Raw genomic sequence first — 25,816 nt, forward strand, 5'->3', positions numbered from 1 at the left:
CCTTGCCACATTGGTTGCATTCATAGGGTTTCATTCCAGTATGTGTTCTTTTATGGTTTTGAAGACTACTGTGTTGGGCAAAGGCCTTACCACACTGATTACACTCATAGGCTTTCTCTCCAGTATGTGTTCTTTTATGCAGTTGAAGATAACTTCTCCGGGCAAAGGTCTTACCACATTGACTACATGCATAGGGTTTCTCTCCAGTATGTGTTCTTTTATGCAATCGAAGACTACTGTGTTTGGAAAAGGCCTTAGCACACTGATTACATTCATAGGGTTTCTGTCCAGTATGTGTTCTTCTATGCCTTCGAAGACTATTGTTCAGGGAAAAGGCCTTACCACATTGATTACATTGATAGGGTTTCTCTCCAGTATGTATTCTTTTATGACTTTGAAGATCACTGTGAAATACAAAGGCCTTACCACACTGATTACATTCATAGGGTTTCTCTCCAGTATGTGTTTTTTTATGCTGTTGAAGACTACTGTGCCAGGCAAATGCCTTACCACATTGATTACATTCATAGAGTGTCTCTCTAATATGTGTTTTTTTTATGCTTTTGAAGATTACTGTGCCAGGCAAATGCCTTAGCACATTGATTACATTCATAGGATTTCTCTTTGGTATGTGTTGTTTTATGAAATTGAAGAGTACTGTGTTGGGCAAACGCCTTACCGCATTGATTACATTCATAGGGTTTTTCTCCAGTATGTGTTCTTTTATGGTTTTGAAGACTACTGTGCCAGGCAAATGCCTTACCAACATTGATTACATTCATAGGGTTTTTCTCCAGTATGTGTTTTTTTATGGTTTTGAAGAGCACTGTGAAATACAAAGACCTTACCACACTGATTACAATCATGGGGTTTCTCTCCTGTATGTATTCTTTTATGCTTTTGAAGATTACTATGATCTGCAAAGGCCTTTCCACACTGATTGCATTCATAGGGTTTTTCTCCAGTATGTGTTCTTTTATGCAGTTGAAGACTATCGTGTCGGGCAAAGGCCTTACCACACTGATTACATTCATAGGGTTTCTCTCCAGTATGTGTTCTTTTATGCAGTTGAAGATGACTGTACAGGGCAAAGGCCTTACCACACTGATTACATTCATAGGGTTTCTCTCCAGTATGTGTTCTTTTATGCAATTGAAGTTTACTGTGCTGGGCAAAGGCCTTACCACATTGATTACATTCATAGGGTTTTTTTCCAGTATGTGTTTTTTTATGGTTTTGAAGAGCACGGTGAAATACAAAGACCTTACTACACTGATTACAATCATGGGGTTTCGCTCCAGTATGTATTCTTTTATGCTTTTGAAGATTACTATGATCTGCAAAGGCCTTTCCACACTGATTGCATTCATAGGGTTTTTCTCCAGTATGTGTTCTTTTATGCAGTTGAAGACTATTGTGTCGGGCAAAGGCCTTACCACACTGGTTACATTCATAGGGTTTCTCTCCAGAATGTGTTCTTTTATGCAATTGAAGTTTATTGTGCTGGGCAAAGGCCTTACCACACTGATTACATTCATAGGGTTTCTCTCCAGTATGTGTTCTTTTATGCAATTGAAGTTCACTGTGCTGGGCAAAGGCCTTACCACATTGATTACATTCATAGGGTTTTTCTCCAGTTTGTGTTTTTTTAAGGTTTTGAAGAGGTTTTTTTATGGTTTTTTGAAATACAAAGACCTTACCACACTGATTACAATCATGGGGTTTCGCTCCAGTATGTATTCTTTTATGCCTTTGAAGATTACTCTGATCTGCAAAGGCCTTTCCACACTGATTGCATTCATAGGGTTTTTCTCCAGTATGTGTTCTTTTATGCAGTTGAAGACTATTGTGTCGGGCAAAGGCCTTACCACACTGATTACATTCATAGGGTTTCTCTCCAGTATGTGTTCTTTTATGCAATTGAAGTTTATTGTGCTGGGCAAAGGCCTTACCACATTGATTACATTCATATGGTTTCTCTCCAGAATGTATTCTTTTATGACTTTGATGAGTTTCATGAAGAACAAGGTCTTTATCATCTTGACTGTATTCATAGGGTTTCTTTCCAGTGTGCTTTCTTTTAAGCACTTGAATATTATTGAGATAAGCAAAGGCTTTTCCACACTGCTTACTTTTAGAGCATTTTTGTCCAATATGTGTTTCTTCATTCTGTAGAAGGTGAGTGTCATAAGACAAGGTTTTAACACAGTGAGTATACACTGAAAGGTTCTTCTCACCATTTTGATTCCTTTCAACCCTGCAAGGATAATTGGCACAGTTAAAAGATTTACCACATTTAAGACACTGTTGAACCTTATATCTATATGAATTAATTTTATGACTTGATCCAATTCTAAAAGGAATTAGGCATTAAGATATCATAACTCTGTTTAAAATCATGTTTGCTTTTTAATTAATTGTCAGGTTGCACCTAGAAATATGAGTATAATGATAAATTTCTTTGTTTCATGGTATACCTTTTTGCATTTACAAAAACATTTCATATTATATTATTCACTTTTTGGAAGAAAACTGAATACACTGAGAGATTTACCAAGTTTACTGCATTCATAAATTTTACTATATTGTGAATCATATATATTTGCTAAGTGAACTAGGACATTCATAAGTATTTGCACAAACCTAGAACTCATGTGGCATTTTTGTAATGTTTATATATTAATAATGATGGTAGAAACCCATCAGTATTGCATCCTTGAATCAAATTCAACAAGTATACTCTACATGGGAACTTCTGCTGATCTTCCTTTTGTCCTTAAGGACATGTATGTTAAATCTTTACATATCCCTTTGCTCATAAGCTTATATACACATAGAAAAGGAAGAATAATTCACAGACATGAAATTGAGGTATATGGATTTCTGAGAATTTAATAACCATCTATGAACTTAAAGCTGTGCTTATTTGCATTGCTACTTTTATTTAAAAGTTCTAGGAAAAAGTGCAATCTCATCAGAGGCACATTGTTATCAACTTGCACATGAAAATTACCTTGCATGTCTTCTAGAACATTGCCATAGTTCTTCAGTGTTATGGTCTTCCCAAATGTAACCTGAAATACAGGACCAGAATATCTGTCATATCATTTAACAATGTGCAACATTTAGCTTATTATCTTAAGTGCACCTAAGAACTATTACTGCTTTATTTACCTCATTCTTCTTTCTAAATCAAATTGCAGAACAACATCCTTAACCAAGGAAAAGTTGTTTCTATATTTTGAAACATGAAGGAAATTCATTTTTACCTATAGAAATGAGGTTCCTGTAGGTCTCCAGCATTACATCTTTATAGAGATTCTTCTGGGAAGGATTCAGCAGATCCCACTCTTCCCGAGTGAAGTTGATATACACATCATCATAGGTCACTGCCTTCTAAAATATATCACACATGTAAAATGGAAAGCATGACAGTGATAAAGTTGGAAATGCATACTTCTTTCAGAGTATAGACATATGATTCTGGGGTTCCTTACTCTTATTCCATGACATAGACAGTCACTTTGGAAGGAAATTGAAAAGCAGAGTAAACTCTGTCATTTCTACCCTTTATATGGGATATCACCTCATAAGATCAATGTCTACTGACAGACAGGAAGAGACAACAAAAAAGATCAACAGTATACAGTATGCATGAGAAAATTGTATGAAGCGTCACAGACCACAAAATAAAAAGTAATATGGACACACTGGGTGTATTGTGTCTTTAACCACAACACTCAGAAAACAAAAGTGGGTATATTTGTCTCTAAGTTGAATGTCAGTCAAGGCTATGCAATCAGGTCCAGGACAGGTGGAAGGACACATTAAGACACTGCCCCCATTGCAAAATCCGTGAAACAGACAAATGGAACAGAAAAAACTGAAAGACATTTATTGAAGTTCTTACAAATAATTTTGCATTCACTCTAGTTTTGTATTCATCTTCCAGCTATCTAAGTGCCATAATTTAAACTGTAATTCCAATAACATTTTGTCAAAAGCAACTTTGTGTATAAGGCAGTTAAAATGGACAGATGAAAACACTAGAAATATAAATGTTGGTCATAAATAATCAACACAGGGCTGGAGAGAATGCAGAGTAATTCAGAGTTCTTGCTGGTCTTGAATGGAGGTGGGCACATTTTCCAGTTCTTACACAGGGATCACAACTTTCCATTGTTCCTTGATCAGGAATTCTGAGATCTTTAGATCACCTTGATGACCTAGTACCCATGTAATGAATTTCCATGCAGACATATAAAAGAGTCATATTGATTTTAATAATATCAAATCAAGCATAACAGGCCAGACGAAGTTCATGTACTTGCAATTAACTGACTCAAAATGTTCAGGCAGTATTAATGTCATAAATACATGACACCTGGGAAACAGAGTGAAACCCTCTTTCAAATTTTAAAATTCAAGATACACATGAAGCTCAGCACAGCAACATATACTTGACATATAAAAAAACTATATTCCAGGGCTATCACCCTATAATATAAAAATGAATAGAGCCAGAAATGATGCCTCCCCCTTTACCTTCAGGAATTTGGAGCCACATAGTAAGAGTGACTTAGACAAGCAAACAAAACAATTAAAATAGCAGGTTGCCAAACTCCGTAAAAGCAACTGTTTCGGCTATATCTTATTCTTACTTATAGAATATAGGTAAGATATAGAAAATATAGACCAAGCCTATAATGATAGCAAAATCATTTCAGTATAAGTAAGAAATTGTCAAATTAATGACAAACACAAAACAGTAGATATAAATGTCAGGAAATAGTTAAGGGTATTGAGACTCACCACATACAGTGAGGAATTTCATCTAGACAGGCTTCTCCTACTAAAGATTCACAGGAAATTGAAAGAAAGTCACCAAGGAGAGAAACTTTTTCAAATACATGATGTTTTCTGGGAGGTTTTTCATTCAATAAGTACATTCTGACCCCAGTCATTATTGATTCATGGTCAACAATGGAAAAAATGCATTTAGTCATTTCAAGGATAGACATTTAATGACCCTCATCTGCAATAGTCCCTACACTGTCCAAATGTGCAATGTCCCCTCTGGCACTCAGGACAATCTGTTGACAACAATATCTTATAAAACCTGATACACGTTACCTCTTCCTAACATCAATGGCACAAAATAACATTAACATTCCAAAAGAGAAAAATAAACACACAGTAAGGGATGATTGGACCAAGGCAAGACTGAAGCAGAGCCAGACAACCGTCAAATCCTGTAGCTCTCTGGTCAGATGTATGGGCTTCAATTTCAAATGACTTAAATGGCCCTATCCCTGCAACTTCTCATGCATTTCTCTCTTTGGTAACTTCCACTCACTATAAGCAGCTAGGTCTCCATGGAAGTTGTGTCATAACTTACGAATCTTAACATCTGTGGGCTCAAAATGTAACCCAGTGTTTTTTGAAATAATATTTTTAAATGTGGTATATTTATTTATGTTGTGGAGCATTTGTTTTAATGATGCAAAGAATTGTTCCATTGGTTTAGCTGTGTGACGCTGTGACGCTTTGCCTATTTAAAATACCTAGTTGGTCTAAAAAAGAATTGAATGACCAATTGCAGTACAAGAAAGGACAGGCAGGCCTGTGAGAAAAAGAGAATAAATGGTAGGAAAAATCTGGGAGGATTAAAGAAGAGGCAGCATAAGGAGAGAACAACAGGAGCCTTTAATCCAGCTACACAGCAAGCCATGGAGTAAGAAATAAAGAGAGGAATAACGATAAAGGCCAGGGGGAAATGCAGAGAGAACAGTTAAATTAACAACAACCTGCCTTGAAACAAGCCAAAGTCAAGTATTTATAAGAAAAAAAATAAGATTTCATGTGTGAAATTTAATTGTGAACTGGGTGGCTGGCCCTAAAGGAAGAAGGGAGTAAAAGAAACAACCAACAACACCACACCCAGCTTCAATCTTCTCAGCTTCATGCCATGAACTCTCACTGTCTCCTCATTGGGCTTCTGACTCTGCCAAACACAGATGCCCGAAACAATGGTAAACTGTCACCATAAACTAAAAATCCATGATCCTAAATTTTGATTCTTTCATGTTCCCAAGACCAACACATTACTGGTGATCCTGAGAAGTAGGGTTTTTGTTTAACTGCAAAAAGCACTAACGAGATTGGACCACAAGTGTAGAAGGTTTGGAATGAAGTAGCTTCCTGAGACTGAGTCACTTTGCTCAACCATCTTTAAATTGAAGGCTTATGTGTATGGAGTCTTACTCTTAGGGCACCTTGATAAGCTTCCAGTCCAGAGCAATGGCTTTTCCTGTAATGTTGATAAACTCTTTGAAAAATCCTGCCTGTATTAACACATAAATGCCCTTTGAAACTACCTTTTCATTTTCATTTATTTCTGCCCTACTTGTGTTTTTTTTTTACTGTACAGCTAAGTAAGTCATCAGTGATAACCATTGAACAACTTCAATATTCCATTAAAGACATTAGCCCATTACATTTTAATTTGGCATTACTAAATTTCTAGAGCATAGGCAGAATAATAAAAAATTTGGAGATAAAATTTCACACAAATGTCTGGATAGTGGTGACACATGCCTTTAATCCCAGCCCTGGGGAGACAGAGGCAGGTAAAGCCCTTGAGGTTGAGGCCAGCCTGGTCCACAAGAGCTAGCGCCGCGACAGGTAGGACTGTTACACTGGAAAACCCTGTCCTGGAAAAAAAAATCAGACAAAAGAACCCAGGATTGTTTTTTTTTATCAACTTTATTTTCAACTGAAATCTAATGATGTGAATACCCACTTTCTGCCATTACATTTTCATTTTCCTGGTCCTACAAGAACAGTTAATTATGTTCAAGTTTCTATTTTTTTGTCACATAAAAATCGGGATATCTGCCTCAGTTGGTGGACCAACCCCAAGTGGTACTGAGTCTTTTCCCTCCTTCTAATTTTCAACTGAACCTTGGGAGCTCAGTCTATTCCTCTGATGAGGGTCTCTGTTTCTATCTTCATCTGTTGCCAGATGAAGATTCTATGGTGATATACGAGATAATCAGTGTTAGTGAGGAAAGGAACTTTCAGGTACTCTCTCCCCTACTGTTGACGGCCCTAGCTGGAGACATCCCATGAACACCTGGGATCCCCTCTAGATTCAAGTCTCTTGCCAACCCTAAAATGGATGCCTTAATGTCGATATTGTCTTCCCTGCTCCTATATCCACTTCTAGTTCCCAATTTTTTTATTTATGCCATAATTACATACCTGAAGCACTTTTAGCAACTACTTCAGTATCACATTAAATACACATGAAGAAAATAACCTTTCATGCAGTAATAGTTGAAAGAGTATGGGAAAAATGAAGTGTAATATTGAGTGTTATACTGATGAAAAATTTATCAAACAGTATGAGCCATTAGCTCTATGGCAAGATTTAATCATTTGTTTTGATCAAGGTGAAGGTACTCGTGAGTAGAAATATATTTATCATTAAATTTTATCTTGCTGTCATTTATTCAAGTCTATTAAAATTTAAAATTAAGTAAATGGATGCTTACAAGGGATATACGAACATTAAAGCTTAAACCACAGCAAGGTAAAACCCAGACATTTTGTAGTGGATTGGTTGAATTAACAACCTGAATTTTTTTCTGAGATAGATTTTACTCATAATTTCTCAAGTCCCTAGCTAGTAAATCATTTTATACTTAATAAAAACATTTTAAGATTATTTTAACAGGCTCACTTATTTAAAAGAGTGAAAAGTGCTTAGATGGTATTTCTACCCTTGAGATTTATGAAGTTAGAATCTGCAATAAGTGCTAATTAGTTCTCCATTTTCATTTCAGGTATTGGTTTCAGCATTCCAAAACAAATGGGTAGAGCTTTGTTAGGTTTAAGAAACAGTAAAAAGAACAGCAGTCTGAAACGTTTGGGGAGGGGAAGTTTTGTTGACCAGGGTCTCACAAGATACCTTAGCCTGATTTGAATCTATTGGTGATACTCCTGTATCAACTTGCTATGCACTAAAATCTAAAGTGTGAACCACCAAATTCAGCACGAATGATATTTGTTTAATGTTTTCTTTTGAGACAGGTTCTTGCTATGTACACTAACTGGACCTGAAAGGCAAAATCCACCTGTGCCCATATTCAATGTGTTGGGATTATTGGTGGGGAACAATGTGCCCAGCAGAAATCTGTCTCATTTGTCAAGCTCAAATTGGTTTTGAGGCCCTCAGTCTTGAGCTGGGGAGATTGCTGAGAGGCTAAAATCACTCACTGCCCAAAAGATGATCTCAGTTATATTTCCCATATCCATGAGATTTGGAGGGGCAAGAAGTGAATGTGGCTGTTGTGTTGCTTCTCTGTTCTGTCAGCTTTACCCCAATATCTGACTCTGGGATTTTATTGATACTACTAATTCAGATCACCCTTCAATCAATCATCTTGACTATATCACTTCACTACTTATTTCTTTTTTTTTTTTTTGATTTTTTCGAGACAGGGTTTCTCTGTAGTTTTTGGTGCCTGTCCTGGAACTAGCTCTTGTAGACCAGGCTGGCCTCGAACTCACAGAGATTCGCCTGCCTCTGCCTCCCGAGTGCTGGGATTAAAGGCGTGCGCCACCACCGCCCGGCCATCACTTCACTACTTATTTCTAAAGTAGACTACTTTAGTAAGTATTCATGCTTTTCTTGTCCATCTCTTTCTGTACTGGGACTATGCATGCTTTAAGTTGGTCATCGAACTCAATTTGTACACAATCCATCTTCATTTTTAAGTTGGAATTATAACCCAGAGAAGTAGAAGGGCCCCCATTTACCAGTCTATTTTTTTTTTCACTGACCAGTTAAGGCCCAGCCATGAAGCAGTTGCAGGACTTTTCAGCACTTGGAAGCAGAAGCAGGATTAGATGTGCAATGGAATTCTCAATGGCATTGTGTGTGGCCAGCCTAAGTTACCGGAGACATTGCTTAAACATAAACAAGTAAAAAACAGACTTGATAAAAAATGGAAAGAAATTCTTAATGACCTAAAAATAATGGGGAATAGGAAGAAATAAGAAATTAGAGCAATGATGTGGAGGACATTTCCTCCACACCTGAGGTCTGCATCACCACTCTACCGGTATGGACCGCGATTCCATACCTTACACGAGCTGGGCAAAGTCCCAGGCAATAAAATATAAGACGCATACACATACAGAGAGTTTGAGTCATTCGCCAAGAGGAGAATGCCCCTTTATTCAGCCAAAAACCAGGGTTAAATACTTTGGCCCCAGACAAGGAGAACCCCTCCCAGCCAGAGGGGGATGCGGAAGCTGGCACCGAGTGAGCTTCTCAGCAGGCAGGTGGGTGAAGGGTGCAGAGCAGTGTCAGACAGGGTAGAGGGATCTTGGCACCTGGGCACTTCCGGGCAGGTTGAGAAATTACCATTTTAAAGCTTTACGCTATTTTACCAGGCTAGAGCAGAACAAACAGAACTAGCAGGAAGCTTTAGCTGGTTGCCAAAACAGTCCTTGATTTGCATCCCAGGGAGCAAGGGATGTAAGGGGCCCACACAATGATGCATTTAAAGATATTCTAAGTTAAAAATTGAAACTCATAGTTTGTTTTTTAAAAAGTAGCTGAAAAAACCATAAAGGTAGACTGACTTTGAAAAACACAAAACCATTCTCTTTCAAAGGGAATGGCATTAATAAGATATTATTCCATGCTGTCCTTAAATACAATGTTAGCTGCTTGGGGCTGTCACCTGACAAACACAGCCAGAGCTAATGGATATAACCATGACAAACAAGACTGAACATATCTGTATATTAGAGCTCCTTGTTGGAATTTCAATATTCATTGGCTCAATTAACCTTCCCACATTGTAAACCTAAATCTGGCCTGCCTTCATTACATGACATGGATCAGTACATGCTGGGAAATTACAAAATCACTTATCCATCTACAATCATATCTTATTTCATAATGGTGACTTCACTGCTGCCTGCCTACAGTGTTTCCCCTATAGGATACACAGCCTGTGTATTTACTGTCAGGTTCTGAAGGCCAAAACCATGCTCCACACAAATCCTTTTCTTGTTATTGAAATGAACAGTTGACTCCATTACTCAAATTTAAAATTTCACAACCAAGTGGTGACTGAGTTCTTCAATCTAAAAATTTAGTTGGTTTAATCACCAGGAGAGCAAGGTCAATTTCCTGGGCAGCAATGGAGTGGTATCATGGCTACATGATCCAACAAAAGAATTTTTGTCTAAGAAACATTTTTCTACAAGACTGATGTTCTAGAATTAATATGCCTTCCCAGGCATGAATCATTCCACAAACTTAAACATTTAATTAACATAAATTGCTGTAACAACAGCAGGCATCTAGTAGTGGTTAATGCTAAAAAGAGGAGCCAGTCTGGAAAACATTTTGCACTCCACATATGCTGTCATCTTGAAGTTTCTTTTGAGTTCAGGACCAAGGTTATACTGTGAACAACTTAAAGAGGGACAGAAGTCAAGCAGTGGTGGCACACACCTTTAATCTGAACTCTAGGGAGTCAGAGGCAGACAGACCTCTGTGAGTTCAAGGCCAGACTCATCTACAAGAGCTAGTTCCAGGTCAAGCTTCAAAACTATAGAGAAACCTAGTCTTGAAAAACAAAACAACCAAAAGGGGAGGAAGACAGGAGAAGGCATGTCTAACCAAGTAGGCAGATGGAGATTTACAAACCAAAACTATTGTTCTGATCAAGCAAGATCTAAAAGATAAATTTAAAAGATATATGCACATAATAGGAAATAGACCACAAATACAAAAGTATGGGAAAGTCCTGTCCACATTATAAAAGATTGTCTTAAATGAGCAGCTATTCTGAGCTCTTCTAACTTCAGAATAAGGCTTCTTTTGACACTGAAAATGGTGGTTCAAAGGAAGACCAGAGATACTTCTAAGAAGGACCAAAAATAGTTCATTTTAACTAGCCCTGACTACTCTCTGTTTCAAGGTTGTGAAATTTACTCTACAGGATTGTATTATTTAAGTTTCATTTTATATGTATGAATGTTTGCCCAAATTGTGTGTCTGTGTCAAGACCTGCCGAGGCAGAAGAGGGAATCAGATCACTTCAACCTGAGTTACAGGAGTTCTAGCAACATGACCCTGCTGTCTTCAAAAATAACCATTGCTCTTAATTTCTAAGCTATCTCTTAAGTCACATTTTTATTAAAATATATTTTACACATTTAAATTAAAATGTATTACATCTCTTTACCCTCTTGTGTCCTCTCTTTATCCCTTTCCAAATATTTCTCTTCCAATTCCTTCATTGTTAAGTATGTTCTAATAAGTTTGGACAAATATGTGAATAGAATCTGCTGGGTCCATTTCTGTTCGTTGTGTGTTGTGGTTTCAGGACTGAACATGTTCATTTAAACACACAAATACAGAGATCATCCATGTCTGAAGCTAATTTACCCACTTGCAGTAAAATTTTACTTGTTTTTGAGCAACATGATTCTTATCTGCCTTTGACATAAAATATTATTAAAACTATGTCTTGAATATTTATTAATATTTATGTATTTTTAATATTGTTACATATATGTACACATGAAGAAAACATATTTAAAACATAGAGACACCCACAAACCTTTTTCTTCAACATTTGCCAATCTGGTGCCCTAAGGCTTGAAGAATGCACCAGATCTTCAGAACCTACAAATACAGGGAGGACTGTCCAATCTGATGTGTATGCTAGGAATCAAAGATGGGTACCCAAGAGGACCAGTACTTGTGAGACAACTCTCTGGGTCCCACATATGTCAATACAATGCTGCAGGTGAAGGTGACTCACTCTTTCTTCTGTCTCTTATCACTTGAAAGATAAAGTCACCTCTGGGGGCTGGAGAGATGGCTCAGAGGTTAAGAGCACTGACTGCTCTTCCAGAGGTCCTCAGTTCAATTCCCAGCAACCACATGGTGGCTCACAGCCATCTATAATGAGATCTGGTGCCCTCTTCTGGCATGCAAGCATACATGGAAGGATATGTTGTATACATAATAAATAAATAATTAAAAAAAGTCACCTCTGGATGGTTGGCAAAGGATCCCTTGGATAGAATGTGAACGAAATTTGTATATTCATTCCTATTTTCATTGTTAAGACAGCTCTCTCTATGTGAGTAAAGATAAAAAGGATGGTTGAATTCAGTCTAAGTGCAGCCAAATTTTATTAGGAAAAGTTCCATAATTTGAAGTGGGCTTTCTTCGGGGACTTTTTTAGACATGATATGTCTACATAAACATGGATACCAGGAATTTATTATGGGAAACAAGCTGACCTCAAACCCTCAAACTCACGGAGATTGCCCCCACCCACACTCCTGTGTACAGTGATTACAGCCATACACCTCCAATTCCAGCTGAAATATGTATATTAAAAGACATATCATTGAATGAGAGAAAAAAAAGAATAAAATGAGCTTTAAAGGGTAGCATGATTGCTGCGATGAATGTCAATATTCAGTCTAAGAGTGAGTTAGTAATAAGCCTAAGCCAAGGCGCAAGCATTCATAAGCATTCTGGGTCAATTGTTTATGAAGCGGCTGCTGTGTATTTGAGAGTTTCTGTTGGGGGCAGAAACATCCACCTAAAAAAGGCACCCAATGAAATGATAGGATAAAAGTGTAGATTATTGAATCTTCTCTTTACCCCTATAATATGCTAAGCAATATGGCTATGGTTAAAGACTTGGCTTTGACAGTTGGATCCACCTGATTCCTTAGCTTTCGGTGAGTCTAGCCTCAGGGTTGAGGTACTGGCAGGAACCATGTTTAATGCCACAATTCTATGGAGTTTCAAGGTCCTTAGCACCACCAAGAAGCATGATGGTAACTGTACATAGACACCATTTAAGTGTTTGGTGTGGTGCTTCTTAAAAGGGCTGCAAGGTTTTTACAGCTAAAACTGACTCAGGAAGCTTCTCTTAAATGAGCAACACTTGCCTCTATCAGAGCCCAGCTAAGAAAATGCTGATACCAAGAAACCATGCTTAACTCTGTTCTTTTGTGTCTTGAATTAATTTCCAAGCTCTCTCTGGTTTAAATTGGATTTAGTTATTCATGTTGACAACATTTGTTAACATTTGTTTCACCTGGTTCTATAGTCATTAGTCCCCAAAACCAAACAAAGTTCTACATTGATTATAAACTGCTGTGTCTATTAGGTCATGCTTCCTATTAACTCTTACATCCTAAAATCACCCATAAGTCTTGTCTGTGTCAGTGACATGGCTTGGTACCTTTTATCAGCAAGGCAATCTCATTTATATCCTTTGCCTTTGGGTGATAACTGCAGGCTGAACCTTTCTTCTTTCCAGAATTCTCCTGCTCTGATCAGCCCTGCCTATACTTCCTGCTTGGTCATCCAGCATATACTTCCCGCATGGCCACTGGCCAATGAGCATTTTGTTAAAACAATACAATTGACAAGTCTTTAAAAAGTTCATGACCCTTGTCTAACAGCAAACTTCCTCTAATTTACAATCAGAAGTAATAGGTAAGGAACAGTTCAAAAGTACCCAAATTACATGATCAAATATTTGTACCTGATTTCAGTCTAGGAGAAAAAGTAGCAAGAGAAGTATAAATAATAGTCCCTGAAGGGACCAGGTAAATTGATCATAGTTCTTGATTCAAAGAGATCAGAATTTTGGTTTTTAAACTCTTCTTAGTATTTTTATCTATTATGCCAAAAAAAGGAAACACATTTGGGGCAACTGGGAATGTCCATATGTCCTTTTCCATAGAAGACATATAGTTTTGCCTGAAATTTCCTTTGGAAATGATATGGGAGCTGAGAGGAATTCACCATGGTGATAGAAGTGGACAGTGACAGCAAAGACATGAAATGAATGGGAAGTTTGTAAACTTTCTTCAAATCTAGTACCAATGCATCAACTCTCCCTAGATTTTGTGTTTCATACAGAAGTTTAAGAGAACACACTGATTCTAATTCATGCAAAATTCCATCTGAAAACTCAGTCAGTTAAAACAATCCTCCTTTAATTCAGAATGAATTTCTTAGAATATCTAGTACAACACTGGTCCCATTTCTCCTGTGTGGTTATGCAAGTGTAAAAATAGTTTCTGTTGTATGGAATCACACAATAAATATTACCATATTTTCACACACAAAAAAGAATATAAAGAAATGCATGTTTGGCCAGGAAGTGGTGGTGCATGCTTTCAACTCCTGTACCTGTGCAGAAGAAACAGGGAGATCTCTGTGAGTTTGAGAACAACCTGCTGTATAGTTTGAGTGCCAGCAGAGCCTGACATACACAGAGAAACCTTCTCTTGAAAAACCCACTAAAGCCTTGTTGGCCAGAGAAGAGTGATGGACACCTTTCATCCCAGCACTCGGGAGGCAGAGAGTTTGAGGCCAACTTGGTCTACAAGAGCTACTTCCAGGCCAGGCTGTAAAACTACCTGAAACCCTGTCTTGAAAAACCAAAAAAAAAGTCCAACAAAAACAAAAAACAAAAAGACTTCAAAGATACAGAAAACCCCTGTCTTGAGAAAATGAAAAGCAAACAAACAAGCAACAAGTGAAGAAACTTAAAAACTGAAGCTTAAGAAATAGACTCATGATCCATTGGACCCTGAATTCTACGAGTCCCACTCTGCCCCAAATCTCCTATTGCACTCCTCCAAACCCCTGCCACAATCTCAATGGGACTCTGAAACACAGCCTGATACTACACAGTGGGGACCATGCAGCAGGACACCCCACTCTCTAGGCCCTCCATACCAGAGCAAAATCCCAGGACAACCGCCAGTGGCCTCAGCTTCCCTAGCCAGCTAGCATGTGAGTTTCCTGAAAGTAGGCTGCTCCAACACCTCCATCCCATCCATTGAACCTTGAAAGTTACAAGTCCCACTCTGCATCAAGCCCTCCTATCCATGCACCCCCAACTTAAGTGGAACTCTGAAGCACAGCCTGCTATTACACAGAAAATACCAAGAGGTGAGTGATGACCTGCCCAGCAGGACAACCTCTCTAGGAATTCCATACTGGGGCAAAACTCTGGGCCCCAACACTACCTGCTTCAGTTCATGTGACAGCCAACAGGAAAATTTCCTTCAGGTGTGCTGTTGAAACACCCTCACACCATCCATCAGAGCCTGAAAGCTACAGTCTCACTCCACCACCAAAACCCCCCATCCTACCTCCCAGCCACTTGGAACTTCAGAGGAACATTAAAACACAAATGTAGCTTCACAGGGTAGACCAAGACAGGGACCCTGAAGCACAAGCTGTGACTGCACAGACTGGACCAAGAGAGTGACCCAGAAATGCAGAACAAAAGAGCAGGCCAAGAGAGAGTGCAAAGACAGCCCTCAGTGGCATTGGCTCTCTGAAACACAGAGTTGTCCAAGAACAGGTCGCAAAGACAAAAACAACCACTTCAAAAATTGGACCAAGAGGCAAAGACAGTGCTGGTACCAACTGAAGGATGAGATGGGTAGGTGCCAATGCAAGAATTCATCCAACAACATAGAAAGCAACATGGTAACACCAGAACCCAGTGGTCATACTACAGGAAGATGTAATCATACTAAATACTAACCCAGGAGAAGGAAAAAAAAATGATTTTCAATGTAACTTTGTGAGGATGATGGGGTTCCCAACGTAAGTATAGGAGGATGATGAAGGAAATAAAAATTCCCTTAAAGAAATCAAGGAAAAGACAAACAAAAAATTGGAAGGCATCAATAACTCTCTCAAAGAAAACAAGAACAAACAATCAAACAGATGAAACAAATGACTCAAGACTTGACTGAATTAGAGGCAACAAAGGAAACAAATGAAGGGAATTCTGTATATGGAAAATCTGGGTAAACAAATGGGAACTACAGCAGGAAGTGTAACCAACAGAATACAAGAGGTAGAAGAGAGGATCTCAGGTGCTGAAGATACTATAGAGGAAATCAAATCATTTGTTAAAGAAAATAAATCCAACAAAAACCTTACACAAAACATCCTGGAAATCTGGGACACCATGAAAAAAAATTAAAACCTAAGAATAATAGGGATAGAAGAAAGAGAACAACACCAACTCAAAGGCACAGAAACTATACTCAACAAAAAAATAATAGAAAAAACCTTTCCCAACCCAAAGAAGAATATATCTATGAAGGTACAAGAAGTTTTGAGAACACCAAATAGACTGGACCAAAGAAAAGTTACCCCAACATATACTGATCAAAATGTAAAACATAGAGAATGAAGAAAGAATATTAAGAGCTGCAAAGGATAATGCCCAAGTACAATAAAAAGGCAGACCTCGTAAAGACAAAACAAAACTCTGCCTTAACCCTAACTTTATGGAGTTTTATTTTTGGAAATTATAGTTAATCAAAAGGAAAACATCTGTTGGTCTTAGAAATTAGTTAAGATTGAATGATAATGCTCTCTTATGAACTATTGTCTCTTTTACTCAAGAGATCTTTTTTTGAAACTAATCTTTAAGGATTTAAGTGGTCTCTATAACTTTCTTCCCTAATTTAATACATATCTTGGTTTTTATTCTGAATGCAATGTATCTTTAAAGCATACAGATTGGCTTAATTTAGCAGGGATTTTTTTTTATTATCTAGTGTTTACCCTCACCTGTTGTATCCTTTTTATTAGCATTTAAAAATTTAAAAGTTAATAATCTATTCTGTAACATATCTCTGCGGGCTTTAATTACCCCTTTCTGTTAACTGAGTACATATTTTAAGATGCCAGATGAAGTGTTAATCTAATTAATCTTTTTCAAGCCCAAAACAACCTATAAAATGATTTAAAATCTGCTTCCTGCTACATGGCATAAAGTTGAATATGTGGCTTGTGCCCTGTCTACCTGTCTAATACAATGCACAGCTGTGAAATCTCTGCAAATCAGAAACTCCTTTTGAACTAAGCTTCAGTGGATAACACCATTGCAGCTAGTGGCACCACCAGGTTAAAAGCATTCTACTCAACTATCGCTCTACCAGGTCCTACACTATTTGTAATCTTGATAACACAAACCTGAAATTGGAATGCAATATTCAGAACTTCTAGAAACTAAACCTTCAATTTTCTAATCTCTCTTACCAGTGTACAACAAAAGCAGTGCTCAGGTGTGTATTGTGGACAGCGATACAACCAGCATCATTTCCTTCCATTCCAGGGATGCAGAGTCTCCCCTTCCCCAGTAAATCCATACACAAGGAGGCTCAGAGAACAAGGACCACTGCCAACATGAACCACATAGACCACCAAAACTACAGTCTGGATCATGGTACTTCCAAGTCCCAGCAGAGATGACATTTCAACAGACCTGCTCTGAACACCCCCCACTCGTTACGGGGTAGCTTGTGGTTTCCTTACCACTCCCTACAGTGGAGACAGAAGAGAATCATGAAAAGAACTCACAAACTGTCAGCCACTAGTACTCTTGATTCCTAACCCTTCCCAGAATCCCTCACTGGCTACGGACAGCCAGCTGGGTCTCTCAATATTAGCAGTTCTTCTATAGGAGGATCAGAAATCAAATGACTCAGACACCACAGTCCTTCCAGTTCTGCAATGAGTATCCTTGATTCTTCACAAAAATTTAGATGTTACCACTATATGGAAGTTATGTTAAAGATTCGTTATACAACTGCCATTCCTCCATGCAAGGAAAGATTACTGTTGATCTAACTAGTGTGTGTGTGTGTGTGTGTGTGTGTGTGTGTCAGTCCTAGAAAAGCACAGCAGAGAGATTTATTTCAAATAAGATCCAATTATCCACTTATAAGTGAAAGAAAACACAGTCCTTCATTTGAGTAAAGTGTTTCAAGTGAAAAATCAATTAAAATTTGATATCTATAAGAGACAAATCAACAAGATTGTAGTAATCAGGATTGTACCAGTAGAAAGATGCCCTGTCCATCAGTGATCGTTCTATATTAACACATGTGAGGATCACTTGATTAAACAATGCACCATTATCTTTTTTATGGCTAATTTCATTTTTAGTCATAATTGAAACGTATCATCATGGGGTATGATGGAATTGGAATTCCTGTATATGAAGGGCAATGATCAACCCAGTGTAATTAGCATGTCTATCACCTCAAGCATTTATCATTTCTTTGTGTTTAAAGCATTTAAATATCTTTCCTCTTATAAATTTAAAAATATACAATGAACTATTGTTAACTATAGTGTCCCTACTTTGCTATGGAGTACTAGAACTTAACCTGTTTAATCATTAAATCTCTATCTCAATAATTCTCTGTCCATTTTTGTCACCCTTCCCAACCTGTGGTAAATACTATCCTGCTGTGTATCTCCAGAATATTTAGGAGTTTATCTCCTACAGGAGAATAACAAGAGGTAGTTGCCAGTCTTCAACGTAGCCCCCATTGTATGTGTCACAGTCAAAGAAAAGATTGTTTCCTTGTGAACCATAACTCTGCACCTACTTAACACATGAACTGTAGGATCTTCTCCTGATGGGGATGTTAGAGGAAAATCTCAAGGGATGTGGAGTGTCCCTGATCCAAAATGGTGGTACCGTACTTGTGTGGTATGATGATGTCAGATGATTTCAGATACTGGGATATGCATATACAAAATGAATAACTGGAGACTGATAATCAAGTCTAACCTGTTATTGTTTTATGTTTCATATATGCCTTATCCAGATGCCTTGAAGGTGATTAATGTGTATGTACATTAACTGCAGCTTATCACATAACGTCAGGAATATAATTTTCCACTTATTCTGTTATGTTGGCACTCAAACGGTTTAGGATTTTGGATCATTTCATATTTGGGATTGTTTCATATTTGTTTTTTTGTTTTTGTTTTTCATTTTTATTATTATTATTATTATTATTATTATATATTATCATGTAGTAATTTGTAAATGTCCTTACTAGTCATTTCTCGCATCCTCAGACCAGGAAATCTAGATCCTGGAAAAAGAGTAGAACTTATTTTATGGAAACAAATTACTGTAGATACACTAATTTGAACAAATATAACTGGATATATAACTGGATAACTCTGCCTAAAAGAACTGTTATTTTACAGGTTTAAGATGAACATCCCAAGAGAAAATGACTGAAACTTGGTGTGCTCTATTATAAATCTTTCGACTTTGCACTATATGGCCATAAAACCTATTTCAACTTTTTAAAATAATATTTGGGGATAACAATTGCCTAATTTCCATCTTCTTTATTCTTCTTCCAAGCCTTTCCATAGACTGCATTGTTTTTTAATTCATGGCCTCTTTTTACTCTTAAAGCAATCACTGTTGAAATGTGACCTTTCTTTGGCAGCAGAATTTATGAGTTGTGATGCAGAGACTTGTCTGCCCTGGACATTGAGTGTGTAATGAAATATGCACACAAGGGACACTGTATCTTGGAGAGGAACAGGAAGTGTACTGAGAGACTGAAAGAGTTCCTACTGAAATACAAATGTACTTCATGAAAGTCTTGTCTTCCTCTAGGGTGGAAGGCCATAGCTGGGAAGGCCTGTGCAGTCTAATCTTTGATCTCTCCTCATCTAGTAGGGGGACTGCTATTATCCCAAGGCCCAGCTGGGTAATTTTATGGGGCAAAATTGGGAGGTTGGGAGGTATATTTTGGGATTTTTCTAGATTTCTCCTCTTATGATGCTCTTGGAAAATGTGAGGGAGCATGGGAAGTGGAGGTACATTGCCTTCTGAATAGCAGGAGAAGGTTTGCTGACTTGTCAGATATTCTGGAAGTTTGGCGGACCATATCATAGACAATGGTTCTGTTCATTCATGTGTTGACCTAGGCCATTCACCCAGGACTCTAAACATTCTCGAGTGTGTATTTGGAAAATGTAAAGAGACATAGAAAGAAGACTGCAGTATAGTATAGTATAGTATAGTATAGTATAGTATAGTATAGTATAGTATAGTGACAAAGAATACATTGTTGTTTTCACCTAAAAGATTCAACACTTGGTATGATTTAAATGAGAAAACAAACAACGAAAATAATGCATGCTCCAGAATTTAACAGTGAACCTTAATGTGACATGAGATTGTGTAGTATCATGGGAAATAAACTCTGATAGCAGTGAATTGGAATTTCCCACAGATATCAGCTAAAATTTAATAACAGCATGTTGCATTGTTAGAGTTGATGTAAAATTACACATATTTAGTGTATTTATTTTGATACATATGGATAATACCCCCGGGGCCAGCACCATTACCACAGGGGGCATAGTAAAGTGTTACGCCCAGACGTTCTCTTTATAGCCATATTTTTATGTGTCTTCACAATATACAGAGTAGTACTCATAAAATGACATAAATTACTATAGATCCCAGCAATCACCTAAGTATATTTTCCACATTATTAAAATTAGAATTAAGAAGTATTGGATTCTCATGCTTGTGGCAGTTATATTCATGGTATTCTAAATATAAAAACAACCTAAATGTTCACTTCTAGGAAAAAAATGTATTGTCTCATGAGGCCACTGTGCTAAAAAATAAAGGAGGACAATAACAATGGTCAAAAGCTCAGAAACTCATAAAGGACTGTCACAGTTAGTACTGTGTCCATCATAAAATAAAATGTAATTACAGCTTAGGGTATGTCAACCCATCTATTTCTCCCATCTGTTTCTAATCACTATTGTGCTCTCATAAATCATGTGGAAGTGAGAGCTTCAGCAATAAAAAATGAGAATCTAAGGTAGCAATAAAAAATGAAGGACAAAGAATGACTCTAGGTGAGGCAACCACTGTTAAAGGGTTATTTTAAAGTTCATTAAGTTGGTATGTGGAGAACAAAAATATCAAGCTTTTTAAAGCAATAATTGTTATGAGATGCAAATGTGCTATTATGGCATAAAAATGCTGAAAAATTGCTTTATTTTGTTAGTCTGAGAACTTTTGCCAATGAGTCATACTACACCAAAAGTAAAATTAAAGTGAAGAAATAGACTGCCTTGTTGTGTTTCAATTTAAATAACGACAATACATGATAGTTTCCGATAGTTTATGCCCAGATGAATAAGCCTTCATTATTTCTAATCTGAACTATTTAGGAACTCTTTGTACAACAACAAATTGGTGACCATAAGGCTAGAATCCTCACTATTGTTGAGTCTCTCCAGACCCCTATCTAGTGAACAGTTACTTTTCCCTAACTGACAGCTCAAAATTACCACACAGGAGCTTTAATGATTTTAAGAATTGAAAATACTTACCCAAAAGATCATAGTTATTACTAACCTGCTCTTACATTTATGTTAACCCATATTTCTTATTTAGTATCTTCCATTGGTAGAACATTTATCAGCATGGCACATTCATGTCATGATCCCTCAGCCTCATGCCCAGCTTCTGGCCAGTCAGTGCTTTAATAAACTAATTTAAATGACTAATCATTTGAGTATACTAGAGAATTTTCCCAACTCAGACGTTACTTGGAAATGGGATTTGGCTTACTCAATATTCAAAACCTGGGTACTCATGAAACTGTAACATCATTTTAATGTAAACCCTACTCAATAGCTGGGAATTTCCAGGTTACAAATATAAATAGGTGTAAATAAACATTTAGAATGCTATACAAGCAAAGCATTTGTATGTATATCTGTTTGTATGCTCCAGTGCATATCTGTGTGTGTATGTTTGTGCATGAGTGTGTATACATATTTATGGAGATATATGTATGTATGCGATTTTGTGTTTGTCTGTCTGTGTGTATACCTGTGGAAGACAGAGAAGAAACTCTGATGTTATTCCTATGATTTTCTCAAACTTATTTGTTATTTCTTTTGAGATATGGTCTGTGATTGCTCTGTAACTTTCCAAGTAGGCTAGGTTATCTGGCCAATAAGCCCTAGGTACCCAATGTTCTCTGTGTCATAGTACTATGTTAAACGTCCCTGTGACCATATTTGTTTTTCTTTTTCTCTTCAGCTTGAATTCTGGGCCTTGAATTGAGTTCTTTAAGCTCACAAAACAAGCTCTCCTGTCTTCTCAGCCACACTCAATTCCAGATTTTTTGTTCTCACTGCTTGGTTTTGGTTTAGTTTTTGAGAAAATACCATGTAGCCTAGAGACTGGGCCCCCAAATGCAGTATAACATGTTTATGTGAAGTCCAGAGTTGATATGAAGGGCCTGCCTCAATCCTGCCTCAATCCTTCTCTCTCTCTCTCTCTCTCTCTCTCTCTCTCTGTCTCTCTCCCCTTTCTCTCTATGTATATACTGTTTTGAGACAGAATCCAGCACTGAAGCTTTCTGATTCTCCTACTCTGGCCAATCAACAAATCCCAGGGATCCTCTTTTCTACACCTTATCTTAGCTAGGATCGCAGGCATAGCCATCCATAACTACATTTTATTTGGCTACTGGGAATACAAAATCAAGTACCCAATTTTTGCACACAAGACTTTAACACTCAAAGTTCCAAAGACATTTTCTAAAAAGCAGGCTATAAAAACAATGTGAGCAGATGGTTAGATATTAGGTAAACAGACTGATATATGAGAAGACAAACATTAAATGCATATCAATTATGAAGTCTATATGTGCAGTTTAGGAGTTTACTGGCATGGTTACATTTTGAACATGAAATAACCCCATAGTTTATGTGCTTATTGACTGATTTCCCAGATCGTAACACCATTTGAGGAATGTGGGATGATTATAATCTACTTGGAGGGAAAAGATCACTGGAGATATGCCTTGAAAGTTATATATTTCCCTGATCTTTGCTGCATTCTTTCCTTCTGCTTTCTGGCCCCCATGTCATTAGAAAATTCCTCAACAACCTGATCCAGCCATTATGATTTTCTGTCCAAGGGCAAAGAACAAGCAATTGTGAACAGTTGTACCCAGAAAAAATCTCCACCTCTACTGGGCCTTCCACAAGACTAATTAATTGATTAGTACTTCAGTGACTGTGGAGAGGTTTGAATGATATAGGTTCAGAGCATGATTCTAGTCTACGTTGATTATTTTTTTACATTTGATTATTTGATTATGTTTAGCACCTTTAACAGCCACTTGTCTTTGTCACTGAAGTCAGTTTATAATCCAAGACCAAGCTAAGGTGAAGAGATAACTGAGTATCCTACAAAGGTATGACTGTCCAGAAGAAGGTAGACTGGTCTTCTCAAAAGTATCACAGGTGCTGCTGTGGAGAAACTAGATGGTAGTGGAAAACCAACACACATCTGCCTCCTACTGAAGGACTCTGTATCCTATTCTAGAGTCTATACTGAGCAACAAGTTTTTATTTATTTATGATAATATTATATTCCCTGGAATTTAAGTCACATGAGCACCCCTATTGGTATTAGAAACATTGATGGCAGACAGGTAAGTGTTTGCTTTTTAACAGGACTTTTGTAAGATTATGATAAACGCAAAAAGCAATGTTCAATTATCACAGTCTAATGACCTTCTTGGAAGTATTCCCTGGAACTCAGTATGAATTGCCATAGCAACATAACTAACTATTCCAGGGACAATACCCAAAGAAAATGACTTAGCATTCCAGTTGGTTCTCTGGGTTTGGAACTGTGGGAGCTGAGGAGTATGAGCAGATGAGCCTAAGTCTTTGATTTATGTACTTGGATTTCCCCAAGGTCCATCAGACCATAAGAAGATTTGGCTAAAGCACAGATAAGGGTGTGAGTCCTGAGAGGTGCAGGATGAATCAGAGACTGCAGAAGGAACCCGAGTCTCTTCCCATAACACATGAAGGTGGACCTAGAAACTCACATCATGGTAATGCCAGGAAATAGAGTTGGAGCTGGGGGTGATCTAAAATCTATAGATAGGAATTCCTGAGGTATTTTTAATGTTTTGATGTGTGAAATCAAGAAGGGACCAAGTAAAACACCTCTGTTCTTGGCTGGACCTGCCTGGCACTGTTGAACAACAGCAATGAAGAATATGGGAGCAGAAACCAATGATATAATAGCAAAAAACAATGAAGAAATCAATAAAAAATAATATAATTCTTTTATGAAAACCATAATGAGACTGTAAATCTTTAGAAGAAAATGACTCATGTTCTCACAATCAGAAAATATATGGAAAACAACATTTCTAAATTTGCAGAATAAGGAAAATAGAACTGTAACATCTTGTAAAAGATGAAAGCCTACAATGTTCAACAATGTATTTGAGCCTAATGGATAACATAATGGATAACATAAAGAAAAATATGTCAAGCATGAAGAGACAAATGAGTTAACTTGCACTTAAAAGTTCCATTAGCAGTTGGGGACAAAATTATGGTGACCAGTAACTTGGGAAAGGTTATCAGGAAGATAGTTAGAAGGTGGTTACAAGGGATATTTTTTAAAGAGCAAGATGGCTGGAATTAATATGTCATGGAAGCATCACTCTTCACAATAGCTTTAAATAACATAAAATATCTTGGAGTAACTTTAAGTAAGCAAGTAGAAAATCTGTATGACAAGAAGTTTAAGTCTTTGGGGGCTGGAGAGATGGCTCAGTGGTTAAGAGCATTGCCTGTTCTTCCAAAGGTCCTGAGTTCAATTCCTGCCAACCACATGGTGGCTCACAACCATCTGTAAGGATGTCTGGTGCCCTCTTCTGGCCTGCAGACATACGGACAGAATATTGTATACATAATAAATATTAAAAAAAGAAGTTTAACTCTTTGATGAAAGAAGTTGAAGAGGACACCAGAAAATGTCCCATTCTCTTTGGTAGGTAGAATTAACAAAGTAAAAATAGCAATCTTACCAAAAGCAATCTCCAAAGTCAGTGCCATTTCCATCCAAATCCCAGAAAAATTCTTCACAGAACTTGAAAATTTGATACTCATTTTCATATAGAAAAGCAAAAAGAAAATACAAGAAGCTCAAAACAGTCCTGTCCAATAAATAACTTCTGGAGTCATCACAATCCCTGACTTCAAACTACTACAGAGCTACCATACTGAAAGCAGACCAGTATTGGCAGAAAAACAGACAGGAGGACCAAGGGATCTTATTGGAAAACCAAGTCAAAATGTATCAAAGACCTCAACAACAACAACAAAAACAATAACAACAAAAAACACCCTGAACCTCATAGAATACAAAGTAGGAAGTACACTTGAATGCTTTGGCATAGGAGACCACTTGCTAAATATTCCAGTAGGACAGACACTGAGAGAAACAACTAATAAATGGTTCCTCCGGAAACTGAGAAGTTTCTGTAAAGCAAAGATCACTGTCATCAAGACAGAAAGGCAGCCTATAGAATGGAAAAGATCTTCATGAACCCCACATCAGATAGAAGATTGATCTCTAAGACTTATAAAGAACTCAAGAAATTGGTTATCAGAAAAATCCAATAACAAATGGGGTACACACCTAAACAGGGAACTCTCAAAAAAAATGAATCTATAATAACTGAGAGACACTTAGCGAAATGCCCAACATTTTTAGTCATTAGAGAAATGTAAATCAAAACAACTCTGAGATTCCATCTTAGCTCTGTAAATATAGGCAATATCAAAACCACTGAAGACAATTTAAGCTGGAGAGGTTGTGGGATAAAGGGAATACGCCTACATTTCTTATGGGAGTGCAAACTGGTACAGCTGCTTTGGATATCAATATGGTGGTTTCTCAGAAAATTAGGAAGCAATCTGGGTGGTAGTGGTGCATGCTTTTAATCCTAGCACTTGGTAGGCAGAGACAGGTAGATCTCTGTAAGTTTGACACCAGTGTGGTATACAAGAGATAGTTTCAGGATATGCTCC

General features: G+C 37.4%; 1 protein-coding gene across 1 annotated transcript in view; it reads right to left on the reverse strand.

Moving 5' to 3' along the window:
- Positions 1-628: 628 nt before the first annotated feature.
- The window catches only part of LOC148117624 (uncharacterized), a 41,108-nt gene continuing 15,920 nt past the window's right edge, over positions 629-25,816 (reverse strand). The window contains 4 exon segments of the mRNA XM_087902216.1: positions 629-810; positions 813-2,257; positions 3,014-3,074; positions 3,270-3,396. Coding sequence (XP_087758342.1) covers positions 779-810; positions 813-2,257; positions 3,014-3,074; positions 3,270-3,396 — 1,665 coding nt within the window. The 3' untranslated portion in view covers positions 629-778.

The sequence above is a fragment of the Myodes glareolus genome, chromosome 27 (genome assembly GCF_982192425.1).
Source record: "Myodes glareolus chromosome 27, mMyoGla1.1, whole genome shotgun sequence".
Classification (NCBI taxonomy): Eukaryota; Metazoa; Chordata; class Mammalia; order Rodentia; family Cricetidae; genus Myodes; species Myodes glareolus.